General features: G+C 38.9%; 1 protein-coding gene across 1 annotated transcript in view; it reads left to right on the forward strand.

Moving 5' to 3' along the window:
- Positions 1 to 19,891, forward strand: part of LOC126456287 (uncharacterized) — a 1,473,557-nt gene that overhangs the window by 1,449,271 nt on the left and 4,395 nt on the right. Inside the window, exon 6 of the mRNA XM_050092039.1 lies at positions 1,696 to 1,943. Within this exon, the coding sequence (XP_049947996.1) occupies positions 1,696 to 1,943 (248 nt within the window). The remainder of the gene's footprint in view (positions 1 to 1,695; positions 1,944 to 19,891) is intronic.

A 19,891-nucleotide genomic window follows, 5' to 3' on the forward strand; every position in this document is an offset into this window, starting at 1 on the left:
AGATCGTCAGTAATGACTGAAGGTCGCCCACTTCCTACCTCATCACGCGTATTCTTATGGCCATCTTTAAAGCTCTTACACCATTCTGTACCGTCCCATTGCTCATAATGTTTTAACCATACACTTCACTGATCTGACTACGAATTTCAGCCTCTTTCAGGACTTTAGCACTAATAAAATAAATCACAGAGCGCATTTCACGGTATGCGGGATTCTCAATCGGAGGAATCATTTCAAATACTCGCAAACAAAGGGCAAACACGCCGAATGATTCCATAATGGCGTCTCTGGCTTGCTAAATCGGTACGGTACACAGCATGCATGCGCCGCTACAGAGGCGGAATTTCAAAATGGTACTTACGTTAAACCACGCCTCGTACTTGAGAGGGTGGTTTCGTAAGTCTGGTAAATTTCCATGTAGCTTCATGTTGGTGTGCTTGATTCTTCCAAAGCTCGCACAAAGAATTTCGCCAGTGTGCAGCATACAGTTCATTGTTGACAGCCATCTGAATTGGTCAGTGTGTCGACTGCAATTTAAAATGAAAAAAAACGAGTTTCGTGCTGTTATTAAACATTCTCATTTGTAGAGTTGAACTGACGCACAAATTAGAACAAAATTAGATGAAGTTCGCGGAGACTCTGCATCATGGTTGAAAACAATTTACTTTTGGATTAATTAATTTAAAAGTGGTCGGACTAGCACCAAACATGAGGTAAGGTGATGTCCACTGGTTTTTGGGTTTCCCAAGGAATAATCCCCACAAATTACTTGCGTTGGCTGAAGAAGGACCAAGGTTTACACGCACAGAAGTGCTCTTTCACCAAGATAGTGAACCATCCCACACATTAGCGATAACAATGGCGGAAGTGCTTGAACTGGGCTTTGAATAGTTTCCTCATCAACCCTATTCACTAGACATAGTCCCAAGTGACTTCTTCTTGATCAAAATGGTTCAAATGGCTCTGAGCACTACAGGACTCAACATCTGAAGTCATCAGTCCCCTAGAACTTAGAACTGCTTAAACCTAACTAACCTAACGACGTAACACACATCCATGCCCGAGGCAGGATTCGAACCTGTGCCTAGAACCGCTCGGCCACCCCGGCCGACACTTATTGCTTATGGACCGTCTGACAGCAACTGAATAAAACACAATTTTAGTGCCATACGCATTTCGCCTTCATTTTCTGCAAGGCATCATCAGTGGCCTGAAATATGTACATATGTTAGCTATTTAATTTACATTTTTGTCACTGTTCCTGTAGGTTATAAACAGTTCTGGTGGTTGGTATTTCCTATTAAGTAGTAATGTTTTGAACTGTACTTACAGGTTGCGTGGACAATTTCTTACATATTACGCTCCTGTTGCATTTTTGGTGGTGTTCTTATGAATGCAAATTTGCTGTTTTTCCCACATTCCACAGCACTATGAACTGAACGCTTGTTTCAATGCAATGTTTTGGTTTCTGTTGCCGACTGTCAAATGCATTGCATTGAAACAAGCATTCAGTTCATAGTGCTGTGGAATGGGGGAAAAAACCAGGGACATTCAGCTGAGTTGTAGATTCCAGGACTTCGTTCGTGGTTGCTGAGGCCTTCAAACTGTTGCAGTTTTCGCAAATCTTGGACCAGCCGTAAGGGAAAGCCGGGCGGCAGCCACTGGGTGACCTGTGGCACGGTGTGTGTGTTGCAGGAGTGACGATGATCGGCGCGATGCCCGCAGTGGCGGTGCGCCACGAACGGCGCAAGCAGGAGAAGCGCGCCGGCGGGGGCGGCGGGGGCGGGCGCCGGCCCAGCCAGCTGCAGCTGCAGCTCGCCGCCCTCAAGGGCCGCGGCTCGCCGCCGTCGCGCGCCACCTCGCCCTCGCCCTCGCCGCAGAGTCCGCCCAGCGTGCGGCAGCTCGACGACCCCTTCTCCAGGGAGATCTACGTCTGCGGCAAGGTCTCCTGACATCCACTTTCCTAACAATATTTTATTTGCACCCTAAGACCAAAAACAAAAAACACGACGCACTACGAAGGAATTATTTGAATGGGACCAAAATCGGTAGATGTGATGTACACGTACAAACTAAATAATGATTACAAAATGTTCAAATATGTGTGAAATCTTATGGGACTTAGCTGTTAAGGTCATCAGTCCCTAAGCGTACACACTACTTAACCTAAATTATTCTAAGGACAAACACACACACCCATGCCCGCGGGAGGACTTGAACCTCCGCCGGGACCAGCTGCACAGTTCATGACTGCAGCGCCTTAGACCGCTCGGCTAATCCAGTGCGGCAAATGATTACAATTTCAAAAAAATTGGATGATTTATTGAATAAAAAGGGCTTTACAAATTGAGCATGTCAGTAACACATTGTTTCACCTGTTGTCCTTGTGTAAGCATTTATTTGGCTTCACATTGATGAGTAGAGTTGTTGGAAATCTTCCTGAGGAATTTCGTACTAAATTCTGTTCAAATGGAACATAAGATCGTCAAAATGCCGTCTTCGGCCAGGAATATCATTGACTAGAGTAGAATTATCTTCAGTGGTGAGTCCCCCTTCGACATCAACCCCGATGACCAGCTAAGGCATACCTGGAGGTTCCCCAGACAGCGTGGGATACCAGCCCGACTGTCGCCTGGGATATGGCTCGACAACCAGGACTGATGATCGGGGGGTGCCATTCTTTTCATAGCAGGGCACATTTGGTTGTCATCTGCGGCACCCTTTTAGCACAGTGGTACGTCGACGTTATTCTAGTCCTCATTTAGTTTTCCTTCATGACAAGCCAGCCTGGGCTTTCATTTCAGCAAGACAATGCCCGCCTGCAAATGGCGAGTGCTTCTACAGCTGCTCTTCATGCTTGCCAAACCCTACATTACCCAACAAGGTCGCCAGATCTCTCCACAGTTTAGAACGTTTGGAGCATTATGGGCAGGGCCCTTCAACTGGCTCGGGGTTTTGACGATCTGACACGTCAGTTGGACAGAATTTTGTTGGATATCCCTCAGGAGGACATCCAACAACTTTACCAATCAATACCAAAACGAAAAACTGCCTACATAAGGGCCAGAGGTGTATGAACTCGTTACTGAACTGCTCAATTTGTGAAGCTCTCTCTCTTACAATCCCTCCACACCGACTCGCTACTACCACATCTCAACAAGAACCTTTCAGTATCACATCTCAGCAAGCACTCCCTGCTACGAGTTCTTAACAAGCACTGGCTACTACAAGCTCTCGACAGACACTGTGTAGGCGGCTTAATAATACTCTTTGGCGCAATCTCTGGCGCAGTGGCTCAGTGTAGCCACCTTTCATATGCCCCTCCTCCACAGGCCAGAATTTGATGGTATTTTTGCCAGCATTGGTGGTGAAAATACCACCAAATTCGTCCACAAAAATACAGACAAAAATAAAAGATAATATTAATATCTAAATATCACATAATTAGTTAAAATTTTGGCTTTGCACTGACCTTTCAATAACCTAATATATAAAATACAGTAAGCAATACAACTTCTTTTCATACATGTGACTTTACATAATAGTTCACACAATACACAAAAAATCAATTTATACAAATGTTCACATAAAATGCTTTCAATGATTAGTTCCAGCAGTAGCACCCAGCGATGGTCAACAGGTGCAAACACCAACAAGTGACATCATTTTAGTAAAAGCAGTTTCATCAGTGGCACCCAGCAATGTTGAACAGGTGCAGACACCAACAAGTGACTTCATTTCAGTAGAAGCAGTTCATCAGTGGCACCCAGCAATGTTGAACAGGTGCAGACATTAACAAGTGACTTCATTTCAGTAGAAGCAGTTCATCAGTGGCACCCAGTAGTGTTGAGCAGGTACACACAGCAACAAGTGACATTATTTCAGTAGAAGCAGTTCATCAGTGGCACCCAGTAAAGTTGAGCAGGTACACACAGCAACAAGTCACATTATTTCAGTAAAAAGCAGTCCATCAGTGGCACCCAGCATTGTTGAACAGGTACACACAGCAACAAGTCTCATTTCTCAGCAGAAGCAGTTCATCAGTGGCACCCAGCAATGTTGAGCAAGTGCAGACACCAACAAGTGACTTCATTTCAGTAGAAGCAGTTCATCAGTGGCACCCAGTAGTGTTGAGCAGGTACACACAGCAACAAGTCACATTATTTCAGTAAAAAACAGTCCATCAGTGGCACCCAGTAATGTTGACAGGTGCAGACACCAACAAGTGACTTCATTTCAGTAGAAGCAGTTCCATTAGTGGCACCCAGCAATGTTGACAGGTGCAGACACCAACAAGTGACTTCATTTCAGTAGAAGCAGTTCCATTAGTGGCACCCAGCAATGTTGAGCAGGTGCAGACACCAACAAGTGACATTATTTCAGTAGAAGCAGTTCATCAGTGGCACCCAGCAATGTTGACAGGTGCAGACACCAACAAGTGACATTATTTCAGTAGCAGCAGTCCATCAGTGGTACCCAGCAATGTTGACAGGTGCAGACACCAACAAGTGACATTATTTCAGTAGAAGCAGTTCATCAGTGGCACCCAGCAATGTTGAACGGGTGCAGAAACCAACAAGTGACATTATTTCAGTACAAGCAGTCCATCAGTTGCACCCAGCATTGTTGAACAGGTGCAGACCCCAACAAGTGACATTATTTCAGTAGAAGCAGTCCATCAGTTGCACCTAGCAATGATGAGCAGGTCCAGAGAGCAGTCCATAATATTCACTATCACTGATCACACTGTTCATCAGAGTTTATAAGCAGAAATAAACATGTCCTAGTGGCACCAATTATGTAGAAAAAGTACAAGTAACAGTCCATAATATTCACTATCCTAATCACACAGTTCATCAGCAGAAATTAATCATTTCTAAGTGGCACCCATTATGTTGAAAAAGTGCAGGTAATAGTCCATAATATTCACCATCACTAATCAGACAGTTCAGGCATGAACAATAGTTTGAATCCACATACAAATGCTTTTGCACTAAACATACAAACCATAACAAACACACAAATGATGTCAGATAATTGTCATATTAACTATTACAAATACACAAATATCAGTAAACTTATAATATTTATGGGTGTCAGTGCAAGCCACTACAAACAAATAAAATAATATTTAGGAGATAGGCGGGTAGGATTAGGAAAGGAAAACACACAAAACACACTCACTCATCTTTCATCCACATTAAGTACTACTGTGTAATTGAATAGTGTTAACTGTGTAAATGCAATTCTGTCAAAATTTGATGTTCATCATGTGTATCAAGTAGTAGTGGCAGCAATGTATAACAGTCAATAATAGTTAAGTCAACGTCATAGTCATCATGTCAAGACCAATGTTTGCCAAGCCAGATCAAAATGTACGGTTGCTGAACAACTGTCAGTGAGCCAAGATATGCAATTACTTCCTCTCTCCAAAAAAACAAGTATGTACTGCTTATTGACTTTACAAGTGTGTGTAGACAATCTTCCTTCCACTTTAGTGTTCTAGTCTGCTATCTTCATCCTCCTTGTTCCATATAGACCAACAAAAAAAAATATGCTCCTCACTTACTTTACCTCTTATACACCAAAACTCCAATAATCATCAGCATCACATAATCTCAATACTTCAATAATACCTCTTACGTCGATACATATAAATCTTATCATCAATATCATTTACCTTACCTCTTATCCACAAAAACTCCAATAATCATCAACTTCATATAATCTCAATAATACCTCAATAGTACCTCTTCAATACGTCGACACATATAAACCTTATCGCCAATATCATTTCACTTCCATAACAACTCTTTCCTCTAGTCAGTCTCCTCGAACAAGTACAGATAAAATCCTAATGCAAACCTCATCATCCCATACAATCCGAAGACACACTGTCAACACACAACCTCTGTGTAATCCATCTGACCCAAATCTTCTACTCATTATGAATTATAAACAAAAGAAATGCATACATGACCTCTAACAGACTTAGTTCGAATAACTCTCAGTAATTAAGTACGATTATGGAGTGTGAATGATCATAATATTTCACAGTGTGTACACCACTTCATGAATTATGGCAAACAGAAGCAAACATGTGGAGTATTTCTTGTGTCAAGTGTCACTTCCTATTTCAATTGCTCACGAAAAATGTAGTGTAATAACTGTCAATGGTCTAAACCTAGTTTTGGTATGTCATGTCGTTAGCTTCCTTCCTATTAGCATAAATTTATACAGCTTTCATAAAACCTCCTGCTCATGTGACTTCTATGAAGTTTCTTGTACTAATGTCGTTCGTCGGATTATAGCAGTTCATTTTCTTATCTTAAAAATATAAGGCACTGAGCGTAAGCAAAACAAGCAATAGCGAGTAAATATACCAGTAGAGGACAGAATGTCAACAAGTGGATGCAGCACAATTCTTACAACGAGGCTCTGCCAAGCGAACAATCTATAATTAATACAATAGTGTGACCTAAACTCTATGTTTATACACAGTATATCAGCATTTCTATACACCAAATTAAAGAGTAGTTATGACAACAAACAGAAATGTATAAATATGCAATCCATACGCATAGCAGTAAACAGGTCATTAGCATCATATCAGCATAAGCAAATAAATGTTCATATGTAATCTTAATAAGTAAACATGAAGGCGCAAGCAGATAAATCACAAAGTATAACTTACATACCTAACCACATCAGCACAATTAATCAGGTGACAATTATAATTTAAATAAATAAGCACAGCAGGCACATAATAAAAAATATGACATCAGTGAAAAAGCAGTGCAGTCAAGCGATGCATAATATACACAAGTTACAACCCAGTTCATTAATAATCATTGTCAAAATCAGTTAACGTACGCAAGCACGTCGCTTCACAAGTAATTTCATAGAACATGAAATTAGCACAAAGTATGAATCACGTAATCGCGAGCAGCAAATTACGTCTAAAGTACGTACCTAAGTGGAAATATGTTACCTGAAAAATGAACTCAATTAACAGTTACCTTTTTTTAGTTTATTAGTTTCTTCTTCGAAATTACATTCTTCCTGAAAATTTCTCGATAGCAAGTCGTCTTAACGTCGGACACGCACAGAATTTACCTGAAGGTCTTAAATATTTTATACAACCGTATCCTGAAAAATACTTAACGTTAATAACATAATTCATCAACTCACTATAGCTTTATACTGAATTTAGTCGGAGAAATTAGACTGTGTATTTGTTTACGGCTGTCAGTGCATTCGCACTGAGCGCTCGATCAGCTGTAGGCGCGTGACGTAGGAAGCAATTGTTTGCGGTCAACGACTACCTTGTGCGGCGCGCAGACTTGACTGTTGCTTTGAGTATGTGCCGCCGCCAAAACACAGCGCGGTATCCTTGTATTCTCTGCATGTTTACATGTAGCTGTTAGTTTCTCACAAGTATGTCATTCCACAAATTTTTTTTAAAAGTATAACATTCCACAAAAATTTGGAAACTACGAACCTCACGTTTTGTGGTAGGAACAGCATAATTACGAATAGCGTCTAGTTTTTTTTGGATCAGGAAGAATACCTTCTGTAGAAATAATGTGACCGAGAAATTTCACCTGAGAATGACCAAATTCAGATTTTTCCAAGTTCACTGTAATGCCAACTCGTGCAAAAATACGTAATGATGAATCCAAAATTTTGTTGTACTCACTCCAAGAACGTTTAGCAATAAGAATATCGTCAACATAAGAAGTAATATTGTCACGAAGATAAATAGGTAAAATTTCATTTAAGCTACGAATGAATGCTGCAGAAAATATAGTAAGTCCAAACGGTAAATTCCAAAGTCACTTTTGGGTAAAACAGTCATATCCGGTTATTGTTTACTTACTCACTAGATAGATTGATAGTCGAAGAGTTGTTTTGACAGATGCAAAGAATAGTAAAAGAGTAGGCAGCGGTGCAGAAAACTAAAAGGGAAATAGCACCACTACAGCTCGGGGCCCTATGCTCGCTACGGCACATATTCACTTAGAGTAGTGAATCCCCTGAGGACATTAATAGCCGCACATAATTTCTAGTTTGTGACTTAATGGCCAATTTGGTGGGAGTGCGTACATAAATTGATCTAACCATGAACATGGATGTATGTCATTCTTAGAATTGCGGAAGATCTTAAATTTCCGAACAGTCAAAAAGTGTTTATAGTCAAAGTTTTCGCCTCGTGGCGACAAAGACCTACCCCATCTGTCCCAGTCCGAATGTCGATTATTGTCAAGTTCACGCGCCCGGCGCTCTCTTGTTGCTTCTCGTAAATGAAATAAATTATTTTCTTCAAAGCCCTCTGCTATCCGTGATTCTAAATTTCTTCTGCTGTCTTTTCCTACGATTTCGCCTTCAATTTGTTTGACTTGCTTTCGTAATGCCTCAACTTCCCTTTTAACGCGTTCATTAAAGTTTCCCTGATTTTCAACATGTTTATTTATGTTCTGGTATTCTTCGGTTTCTGCAAATGGCAATGGTGCTGTATCATCTGAATCTCTGTCCCCATTTAAACTAAGATTTGTCAATTTGTCTGAAATCTCCTCAACTCTTTCCGATAAATCACCTATTTGTTCTTTCTGTTTATTTACGTCTTCCATAAGTGTCGCGACTCGCGTTTCAGTATTAACACATTTAGTAATTAACTGTTCATACTGTTGTGTTAGGTTATTTAATCTGTCATTCGGTACGGATTCCTCGATTCTCTCAAATATTTCTTCCTTATCTTTTGCACGTTGTAAATTTAACTCTGAAAATTTCTGTACTATCACGCGATCTCTTTCTTCCTGTTCTCTATCCTGTTCCCTTTGTCTAATCTCTACTGCAACTAATCTATTATTGTGAGCATTCAAAATCGGTTGTACTTCTTCTCTGATTTCTTTCTTTAACTCATCTTTCATATTTTTGAAACATGTCCCTATTCGTGAGTCTAACCGTGTTTCCAGTGTTCCCATATCAGTTTTTAATTCAGATCCCAAAGTTCCCATCTCGGTTTTAATTGTTCCTATCTCTGTTTTAATTGTTCCTATTTGTGATCCCAATGAGTCTAACCGTGTTTCCATTGTTCCCATCTGTGTTTTTAATGCAGATCTAAACTGTGTTTCCATTGTTCTATCTGTTTTTAATTCAGATCGTAAATTTAATATTGCATTCATCAACTGCTCCGTACTAACTTGTTCGAAATTCTTTTCACCCCTAACATTTCCCACAAAACCAACTTCCTTTGTCATAGCTGTAAGGCTGTCTGTGTTCGATACTATTTCAGAATCTTCTATCGTTAATCTCATATTCTGTGAATTTTCTGATTGAGAAAAATTTTGAAATGGTTCCGGACTGTCTTCCCGACTTATTAAATTGTTTTCAACTCCATTATTCATCATACTGTTGTCCTGTGTTGGCGAGTTCGCCATGTCAACAATTTCGTCATTCTCACTATTAATCATTTTTGCCTTTTTCATCGATCGCGTAATCATTTACAAAATATACAAAACTCGTCACTGTACGAAAATTATACACAATTACTCTTTATCTCCAACAATACCATTTACATGAAATGTTTCCCTCAAACACGATTAATCGAACAATTGAAATAATTGCACTAAATTGACAAACGCGTATACAAGACAACAAATCAAATTCTGAGAAAAAAATACCATTAGAAGAATGACAATTACCAAATCTACACATGCAAAATAGACTACAATTACTAAACTACAAATTACTACAACAATACTACTGTCTACTATTTTCACAGTCAGAAGATTCCAAGGGACGATCCTGGCAGGGTCGCCACGTGCATGGGGGCCTAATTATTTTTTGATGAAAATACTTTTTAAGTTTTTAGTTTGTAGCTGTCTGTCCGATTACGCAAGTCTCGTAAACGGTTGGCCCTGACTAGTATTTGTACGCAATCTGACTGCATAGAATAACAACAAAGAATGAAAGAAAATTTTCGTTAACACAGTTAATTAATTAAGTCCCCAGAAAATATAAAACCAACGCAACAACAAGCACAAGAGTAACTGTTCTGTGTGTGGAAGTGTGATTCAACGTACACATCTGGCACGGTTCTTCTTCAACAAGACAAGAAATTTTAAATACCATTTATACTGACGTGATAAAAGAAAATTAGAAATACTATGATTGCGCAAGAAAACCAGAATTACACTCTAATACAACAACACACGCCAGATGCTTTGTTGACTGAACCTGTAATGACGCATTATTTAGGACACTGAAATAATGAGAAAAAAAAGAAAAGTAGTTTGTTACCTTAATTTATATTGATGAAAAGCACTCTAATCATTACAATCTCTCCACACCGACTCGTTACTATCACATCTCAACCAGAACTCTCCAATATCACATCTCAGCAAGCACTTCCTACAAATACTCTCTGCTACGAGTTCTTAACAAGTACTGACTGCTACGAGTTCTTAACAGGCACTGTGTAGGCGGCTTAACAATACTCTTTGGCGCAATCTCTGGCGCAGTGGCTCAGAGTAGCCACCTTTCATAAAAAAAAGAAAAGTAGTTTGTTACCTTAATTTATATTGATGAAAAGCACTCTAATACATTACAATCTCTCCACACCGACTCGCTACTACCACATCTCAACAAGAACCTTTCAGTATCACATCTCAGCAAGCACTCCCTGCTACGAGTTCTTAACAAGCACTGACTACTGCAAGCTCTCGACAGGCACTGTGTAGGAGGCTTAATAATACTCTTTGGCGCAATCTCTGGCCCAGTGGCTCAGTGTAGCCACCTTTCAAGGTTATTAACAGAAGAGAACAGCCACGATGATTGTTTATATCCACTCTGTGACTTTTCTTATGAAGTGGATGAATCAATGCGGAAGGCTGTCCACATGATCATGGAAGTTTCTGTGTCGCAGATGTTGCAGATTATCGCAGTTAATCATTAACCTTGGTTCCTGCATCCTTACACATTCTGGCAATTATTGAATGTTCCTTTTGTATCTCGTTATTGTCTAGTGAATGTTTAATTTGTTCTCTTGTTAGAGATGATGAATCATGCTTGGCAAGTGTGCTGTTTTCGAACGTGAAAACTGATTTTGAAGCCCCACAACTGAGGAGGAAGTCGAAAAAAAATTGCCTGGATACAAAAGCTATAAAATGATATTATAGACTCGTCTTCAGAAACTAGCACACATACATGAGTATGTTCTGCATGATTAGCATATGAACCATGTCAGCCAGCAGCTTCAAGGTCAACATCGATAGCACAGCGCAGCACCACCTACTGGTAAAATGTGCCTGTGGCTCTCATTATCACTATAAACCAAAGGTAATGGAACAGTGTGACTTGAGCACTCATTCTGCATGCCTTGCACATATATGTGTAACTGTACTGTCAAGTCAGTGATTTTGAAAGATGGCGCATGATTGGTATGAGTGAATGTGAGGCATCCATCCAGGAAACTGCTGCTTATGTGGGATGATGTGTTTTGGTAGTGCAATGGATGTGTGCATAATGGTTCAAGGAAGGTCACTGAACATGATGAGATGGACCAAGTTGTACCACCCAGGCCACCCCACAAGGAGATTGATACCTCATCCAAATGGCATTGCAGAACACATCTGCGTCCTCCTTGGCTCTGGTGCAATGATGGAACAGTGTAACACATTGTAGATGCCTTTTGCCCTGGCCTGCCAGATCACCAGCCTTGTAGCCAATTGAAAATGTCCGGGATATGCTGACATAATGGGTGAAGTGCTGTGACCCTGTGCCTACTTGGCAACAGGAGACATGCTGGGCAGGGGTGACTGAAATGCTAATCATTTCCGCAGAACATAGTAATTTACATGTCCTGTGAATATGAATGTCCTAACACTAATCATTCAAGGTGTTCTGTTTTTTCTGAACATGAATGTATTAAGAAGTACTAGCTTGAAACCCTATGGAATGACATGTCCACAGTTAGAGTTACCACTTAAGACATCATGGGTCATGCAAGATGTAAGCTAATTTACAACTTACTCTGAAGTGGTATAGTTGCCAAGAGAAAATGGTTATTACGCACAAATCATATTCAATTTTATTGGAAATAAAACATTAATCCCAAATCAAATCTTTTATTTATTAAAGATATGGTTTATGGGATGGCTTGCTTTCTTGTTCTTTGTGGGGGGGGGGGGGGGGGGGGAGGTAGGTGCAGATGGGTGAGGAGACCCATCATTTTTGGGCAGCAGGTGCCCCAACTGATCTAAATGCACCACTGAAGTTTGAAAGTTATTGTACAAATCCTTTGCATGGTATGTCTTAAGATGTGGAATGAGTCACTTAATGAGCTATGAAGTGTCCACTGCATTTGATTGTAAACCCATTGTCACATATCATGTTTGTCTGTATATGATGCTTGAGTGGAAAACCACAGTCAAAACTTAACATATGTGGAACCACCTCAGTCATTGTGCTTGACATATAAGCTGCTGACTATTCACCTTTCAACAGCTGTAGGAAGCATTGCTGACAGGTGGCTTTCAGACAGCCCTGGCGAGCATTAGCACCAGACACATTTCCACCTCATATAACTATTGTCTACAATTCAAGTGGCTACTACTCCGAATTTTGTCAGGAGAACACAGTAATGTGTGTAACAAAAGATGGAATTAACAAAATGCATATTTCTGCACCCCGAGTGGCCGTGAGGTTCTAGGCGCTTCAGTTTGGAACCGCGTGACCACTACGGTCGCAGGTTCGAATCCTGCCTCAGGCATGGATGTGTGTGATGTCTTAGGTTAGTTAGGTTAAAGTAGTTCTAAGTTCTAGGGAACTGATGACCTCAGATGTTAAGTCCCATAGTGCTCAGAGCCATTTGAACCATGTTTTTTTGTTAGCAGTATCTACAATGCCATAGTTTCCCTGGGAAGGATGCAGTGGATCTTGAACAAACTGTAGCTGCTATTTAAGTACTGCAGTCTCAAGATATCATAAACGGGGAGGTATTTTAGGGGAGTTTAATGGCGTTTAGTGAGCAAATGAATCATTGTGATTGATGAACTGACATTTGATTTATCTGAAAAGTCTATAAGCACATCTTAATGCATATATGGTTGAGCTAACCAATATTTATCTTCAGACCAGTTCTTACCCTTTTCAGGCACGTAGAATACACCAAAAGAAATGCATTGCAAAAATTTCAGCTGCTAAGGCACACAGAAAATATTTTTTTAAAAATGATAACGTTACTCATGTTTGCCCTATGAAGATCTGATTATAACAGTAGTTTGTACAGCTCTTGTTTGTCTACAATTTCCTTTGTATCTCAGAATATTTTGTTTTCAGTTGCTCCCATTTGTCACACAGCCATCGGTTGCCATCCTTTACTTTTCATATTTCTTCACCATATTTAAGTTGATTTTCAAATTATCTTATCGCCTTGGAGTTACGATACTTCTTCTGAATTACTGTAGACACAAGGCTCTGTTTCTTCTTTTGGCACTTTTTCTGCTTCACTATCATCCCAAATAGTTTCCTTATCTTCCTCTTATTAACTCTCAACTTTGTGCAAGCTTCTTCATGTTTTTAGCTCTGTCTGCTTCCAAATCCTCCCAGTTACTTCCCAGATCTTCCCAATCACTTTCCATATATGCCAAACTTTCTTCGATCTTCTCCATGGTTTCCAAGCTGGCTTATTGTCCTCACAAAGCTACTTCATCATTAAGTGATGCATTGCCCATATCTTCCTGTGAATCTTCCAGACCTATTTCAATTATTCTTGGACATGCCAATTCTGTACTCTTCTTCTGCTTTTTTCCCCAAATCTTAACACTTTCTTTAGATCTCCAGTCTCTAACTCAACATTTTCATTACATAGCTTCAGTCTTCCTTTATTTCTCTTCAAAAAATCGATTCCCACTACGACATCTGCATTCAAATCTTCTATTACCAATAAACATAATTCCATTTCTCTCACTTGACATTCCCCTACCTCAGCTCCCTCACTTACCAATATTTCAACACATGTTGCCAGAAATGCAAAAAATTGATAGCTACTATGACATCTGCATTCAAATCTTCTACTGCCAATAAACATAATTTCAATACTCTCCCTTGATATTCTACTACAATGGCCTCACTTGTCAGTGCTTGAACACTTGGTGCCAAAAATGCAACTTTCCAATTCAGTTTTGTTGTGACTAGTATCTTACATGAATTAACAACGTCACAGTTCTTAAAAGTTTCCCTTGACATCACTGTAGCCTCAATTTCTAATGCCATCCTGTCCTGCACATAATTGGAATATTGTTACATAATTTATGTAATAAAAGCGCAGTTACAATTCTGTTGGTGGACACCTACATAAAATTGATAAAAATAAATTGCAGAGCATGGGTGCAAGAACTATTTTGTTAACACCACTCATTATGAAAGTCGGTACTTGTAAATAATGCTCGTCTTTCTGTTCTTTGTAGTAGTAGTTGTTGTTGTTGTTGTCATTATTGCTTGTTGTCTTGAAAATAAATGGTCCTGAAAATAAATGTTAATAATGCAAATCAGTTGTGTTCTCAGAATAATGTATTCAAGTATAAATACAATATCTTTAAATGGAACACAGTTCAAGTCATTTTACTAAGGAGTCTTCACTTTCAAATATCCAGAAATCAATTTTTCTTTATACTGTAAGAATGTAACCCAAAAAGGTATAGTACATCAGAGAAGAGTTACTTGTACATTTTGACATCACTCCAACATAGCTCACAATCAACTCTTTTCTAATACTATCAGCCAGAGAAAATGTAAACTGAAGATTCAAAAGCTATACATCAATAACTCATAGAGTGCAATACGTATCAATATTTGTTCACAAATGATATTTAACTAGAATATTTTGCATCATATATCAACTGCATTTTCTTACGTTTTGAATAATCAATTAGTTTTGGATAGTCTTTCATAATAAAAGAAGATAAATAAACATGACATAAAAATATTCATCCCCAAACATCACAATAAAAAAATAAATTCACATTGAGGAAATATGGATAACCAATGTTACAAAATATTATAAGGACAAAAGATGTGTTGTTTTGAACAATTGGTTAGACATATCACCATCTACTATACGTCAGAACCGCACAGGTGTAGTCTTGTTATAACTTGCAGTGTCTACTATCATTACCATTTTGACTTTGCAAAATTTTACTCAAATCTGAACCATTTGATTCTCCTCCAACAATTTTTACTGAATATCTTCTCGATCTATGATATTTATGACAAATTTGTTCTTTCTTTTCTTTTCCATTATTTGAATCTCTGTTAATACAACATAAACTCTTCTCCTTGAATGTATCTCTTGCCTTCTTTCATCTCTATAATTTCCTTTCCCAGTACATAATCTCTCATGTTTCACATCTCTAAGTCTACTGGAACACATTTCTGCCCTCTCTTATAACTGACATTCTATTCTCATCTTTCCCTGACTCAGTGCACCTTAAGTGTTTCCATATTTCCATTACCATTACACTGTAAATGAATTTTATTAATCCATTTCCTATTCATATTCCTGGACTGCTTTCCTAAGCTGCTATTTTTCTGTATGTGGAGCAGGTAGCTGCTCTTCTACAGTACTCCCTCATGAATCTTTTCTGGCCCATTGTTGAGGTTTATTTTTAGGATATCTATTGCCTCCTTGAAATTGATGTTCATTTCTATTCTAGTCATTCCCAAATGTATTCCACAGACTTCTTGATCCCATATTTTCTTGATTCAGTGGTTGAAAATTCCTTTGCTGCTGCTAAAACCATTTTTCTGGTGGAAAGTGGTCCCTATTATGGTTTTGATTCATTCCACTTTGACAAAGATTATCCAAATCTTTGAGGGTCAGTACGAATTGTTATGTGGTTTGTCTTCTGCTCATAATAGCAATCAGCTGCACATGTTGCGCTAACTTTGGATCCGTATGCAAACTAAGCCTGCTATTTGTTGGGGCTGTGACAAAAGTAAGTTCTTCTGGCAGTATCATTTGCACGTGCAACGTGTTCTGTATCTATGAATGACAACTGAAATTATCACTATTTCTCCATTATTATTTTGTTGTGTGTCCCAATTAATTTCTACAAGTTTTCCTTCACATCCATAAACTTCTTCTGCACAATGCTTTCCTGTTTAATGTTACTTATTTCTATGCACTTAACTTTTTTTGTCAATTCACATGAAATCCTTACTCTGATGAAACAACTTAATAATGTAGTTTTCCACTGTGCCTTGTAACTCAGTAATCTGTTCATCACACATTTCAAGTCTCTTATCTTGATTCTGCAAAATGCCTGTTACGTCCTCAATTGATGTTTCAGTATCATTCGTCAATTTATTTTTCTCTTGAGCAACCTTGGTGGGCTTGTTACCCTGTTTTTGAATTCTTCTTATTGTTTGCCCTGTTTTGTGCAGATTCTTCCTGTTTTCACATATATTCCTTTAGTTTTCATACAGTTTCTACCTATTCCTCTCCCAGTTTCATAACTAATTGGAATAGTAAGTGGAATTGGTCATTACCAATCATGTCCATTCTGAAACTCTGATATCTGTCTGGCCAGCGGCTGACATTACTTTTTGTGTCACTGCATCATTGTCATCACCCATTTCTTGTGGGAGCATAGGCTACTCTCCTGCTGTATCAAGTCATAAATTTACACTCTGGGATGTTTCTTGTGCAGTTGATAGGATGAGGACCTGCAGCTTTCAGCTGCCTCCATCCAGTCACTTGCTGTGTGCCCCAGTCTTAACTTCTTGTCCTGGAGTTGCCTCCAAGGTCACTAGATTTCATTGTAGTCTGCCTTTCTACCCACACTGCTCCCAAGTTCACATTCTTACTTTCTGGTGTTGTAGCTATGAAGAAAGGAACAGGTGACTGCCTGCCTGCTGGCTGCCATTGAGCTTGCATCATGCTTGGCATTAATTTTGCACCATCAGGCTCCTCCATCATCCTGTCCAATTCTTGTGGAATCATTCACAAATATGATCATAGCATGTAATATTTCACTCTCAATACACATTTCATCCTTTGCATTTACTTTTCTGTTGCATGATCTTCTGTGTCTGGTTTCTGTAACTTTTAATTTGAATGTCATGATAATGAACCAAAAGTTTTCCTTTTTCATATTGCCTATTCTCCTCCAATAAAAGTTTCAAATACAGTTCTTTTATAGATGATATAATATATTTTCACTACTTCAGTTGCCATTTACCAATTCAATGCTGATCAAATACAACACTCTGTACTTGACCAGAACAAGTATCTTGTTTATGAATTCATCACACTTCACAAATGCTAAGTTTGTTAGTGATTACCACTGTGTTACTGTTCTAAATGTTTGCATGTGCAATTTTCTCAGAATATTCCACTGTTCTGAATCATAGCATGGGGAGCCAAGTATAACATGACTGTAATTAGATAATTGTTCGTTCTTGCAAGGGTATGCTAGTATAATGTACTTGCTGTTGCTTAATCTGTCTTCTGTGACAAGCAAAACAAGTATATGAATATGACATATCTGTTCTTTTAGACATCTCCAAAAGGACAGACAACACAAATTCACATAATTCATTCACCTCGATGGGCTGTGAATCCACCTTCTTCATTGTAGATGCAAAATTATGTCTGACCTGCTGCAGGAACCTCCAAATACGAGCATGACAGGGACTGTGGTGCTAGAGGGGAGTGCAGGTTGGCCAAGAAGCAAGCTGAGACAGTCTGCACAGTTTTGGTACACAATGTGTCCAGGTGGCACAGTGGTTAATGCAACTGCCTAGTAAGCAGGAGATCCTGGGTTTGAATTCCAGCCCTGCACACATTTTGACTTGTCACCACTCATTCAGTGAAAAGTCCCAATGCAGCTGACATCAATAGTCCCTTTTGTTTCCTTTCTCTTCCCGCCACCTTCAGTTTACATATAAAGTAAAACAAACACTGTCATTATCTCACTGAATAATGGAAAACATAGCACTAATCATTTATACAGTAGACCATAATAATGTTGGCACTTTAAACCTAGTTTAATCTGCTTACAGTCTCTTCTGAAAATTGTCAATGTCTGTACACAATCCTAATTTTATACCTGTTTATATTATTTAATCTGGCTGCTTGTTATATTAAATCTGACCACATTTCAGAACTGAGTTGAACTCCAAATGAAAATTATTTATTCTACCTACAATATAAAAACAAATGGATTTAATCAAATTAACATGAAGAGCTGTCTGACAGAAGTCTGTGGTAATTCCAGTGGAGGAATTAGCCTGTTCTTCTGTTACCTTGTGATTTCTTGGCATTGTGGGGGATTATATCATTCTATATGTACTGAAATTAGTTGTCCAAGATCTCTGTTTGAAAATATATGAAATACCTACAACAATTTCCTTTCATTATTCTCATTCAGATTTCACAGTAGTTGTGACACCAACTATAACCTGACGCCTTTTACCTGATTGTGCCATGTTTGTTCACTCAGTCAAAACAAACTGGTTCACATAATCACATGTTGGTTCTTTCTTGTAATTTCCGCATACATGGTCTGGCAATTGTCTCTTGCCACTCTCTGCAGCTCTCTGTCATCTTCTGCACATATTTGCCACCTTCAGGGTGCATATTGTACATCTTCAAAGTGACACTCCTGATATCATCCTGACTTTATCCATAGTGCTTGCCACATCTTGCTCAGTATGTGTCTTTCTGATCCAGTACTTACACTGTCTTTTTGGGTTCATTTTAGATCAATTACTACTTTATGTGGGACTTGAGTTCAGGTTTGTTTTGTATCATTCTTTACATTTGCAAATTTCTATTGTTTTTCAATAAATGAAGCATAATGTAATGAGACATTAGAGTTTGTCATAAATATCAGCTCATTACTGTTGTAAAGAGGAAAAATTGAATTCAAAGCATTGTAAGAATGGTTTTTGGAAACAATTATCTCTACTGTGTGTACTTGGTAAACTTTTTCTCATTTTTCATCCAGTTATTATCTCTGAATAGTTAACTGGGTCAAGATTTATGGCTTTGTATACGAGTACTTCTACCTTGCAACTTAGACCAGATGATGGATATGCTTTATTGCTGCCATTTGATCATTATGACCAAAGAAACAATTTATTAAGTTCTCACTTGTATTTTATGAAAGACAGTTACCATATTGGGATCTTCACATATGAGGGGTATTCAATAGTTAATGCAACACATTTTTTCTCAGTGTATCTTGGTTGAAAAAATGTGGAATCTGTTATGTAACATTGTAGAGTATTCCTGCTTCAACCCCTACAGTTCCAATAGGTGATAGCACTATACATAGCTTTCAAAATGGCCTCTGTGATGGAGGGGGATTCCAAGCGGAGATCAATCATTAAGTTTCTTTTAGCAGAAAACCAGGGCATCACAGATACTCATAGGAGCTTGCAGAATGTCTACAGAGACCTGGAAGTGAACAAATGTATGATGAGTCATTGGGCAAGGCATCTGTCATCACCACAACAAGGCTGCACAAACCTGTTGAATCTTCCATGTACCAGCCAGCCACCACGACTGTGACTCCTGCAATGCTGGAACATGCAGACACTCTCATTCAAGGTGACTGATGGATCACAAACACCTTGCTGCCCAAGTGGACATTTCTGTTTTTAATGCTGACACACTTTTCCACCAGTTAGGGTTCTCCAGGACGTTTGCCCACTAGGTTCCTCACCACATAATAGAAAATCATGGAGAGCAACAAAGGACCATCTGTGCAAAATTGCTTGCACATTACCGGCCTGATCATGACAAATTTTTGTTGAACATTATCATAGGCAATGAAACATGGATTCATCACTTCTAACTGGAAACAAAACAGCAATCCATGGT

Source organism: Schistocerca serialis, chromosome 2 (assembly GCF_023864345.2).
Source record: "Schistocerca serialis cubense isolate TAMUIC-IGC-003099 chromosome 2, iqSchSeri2.2, whole genome shotgun sequence".
In the NCBI taxonomy this organism is placed as follows: Eukaryota; Metazoa; Arthropoda; class Insecta; order Orthoptera; family Acrididae; genus Schistocerca; species Schistocerca serialis.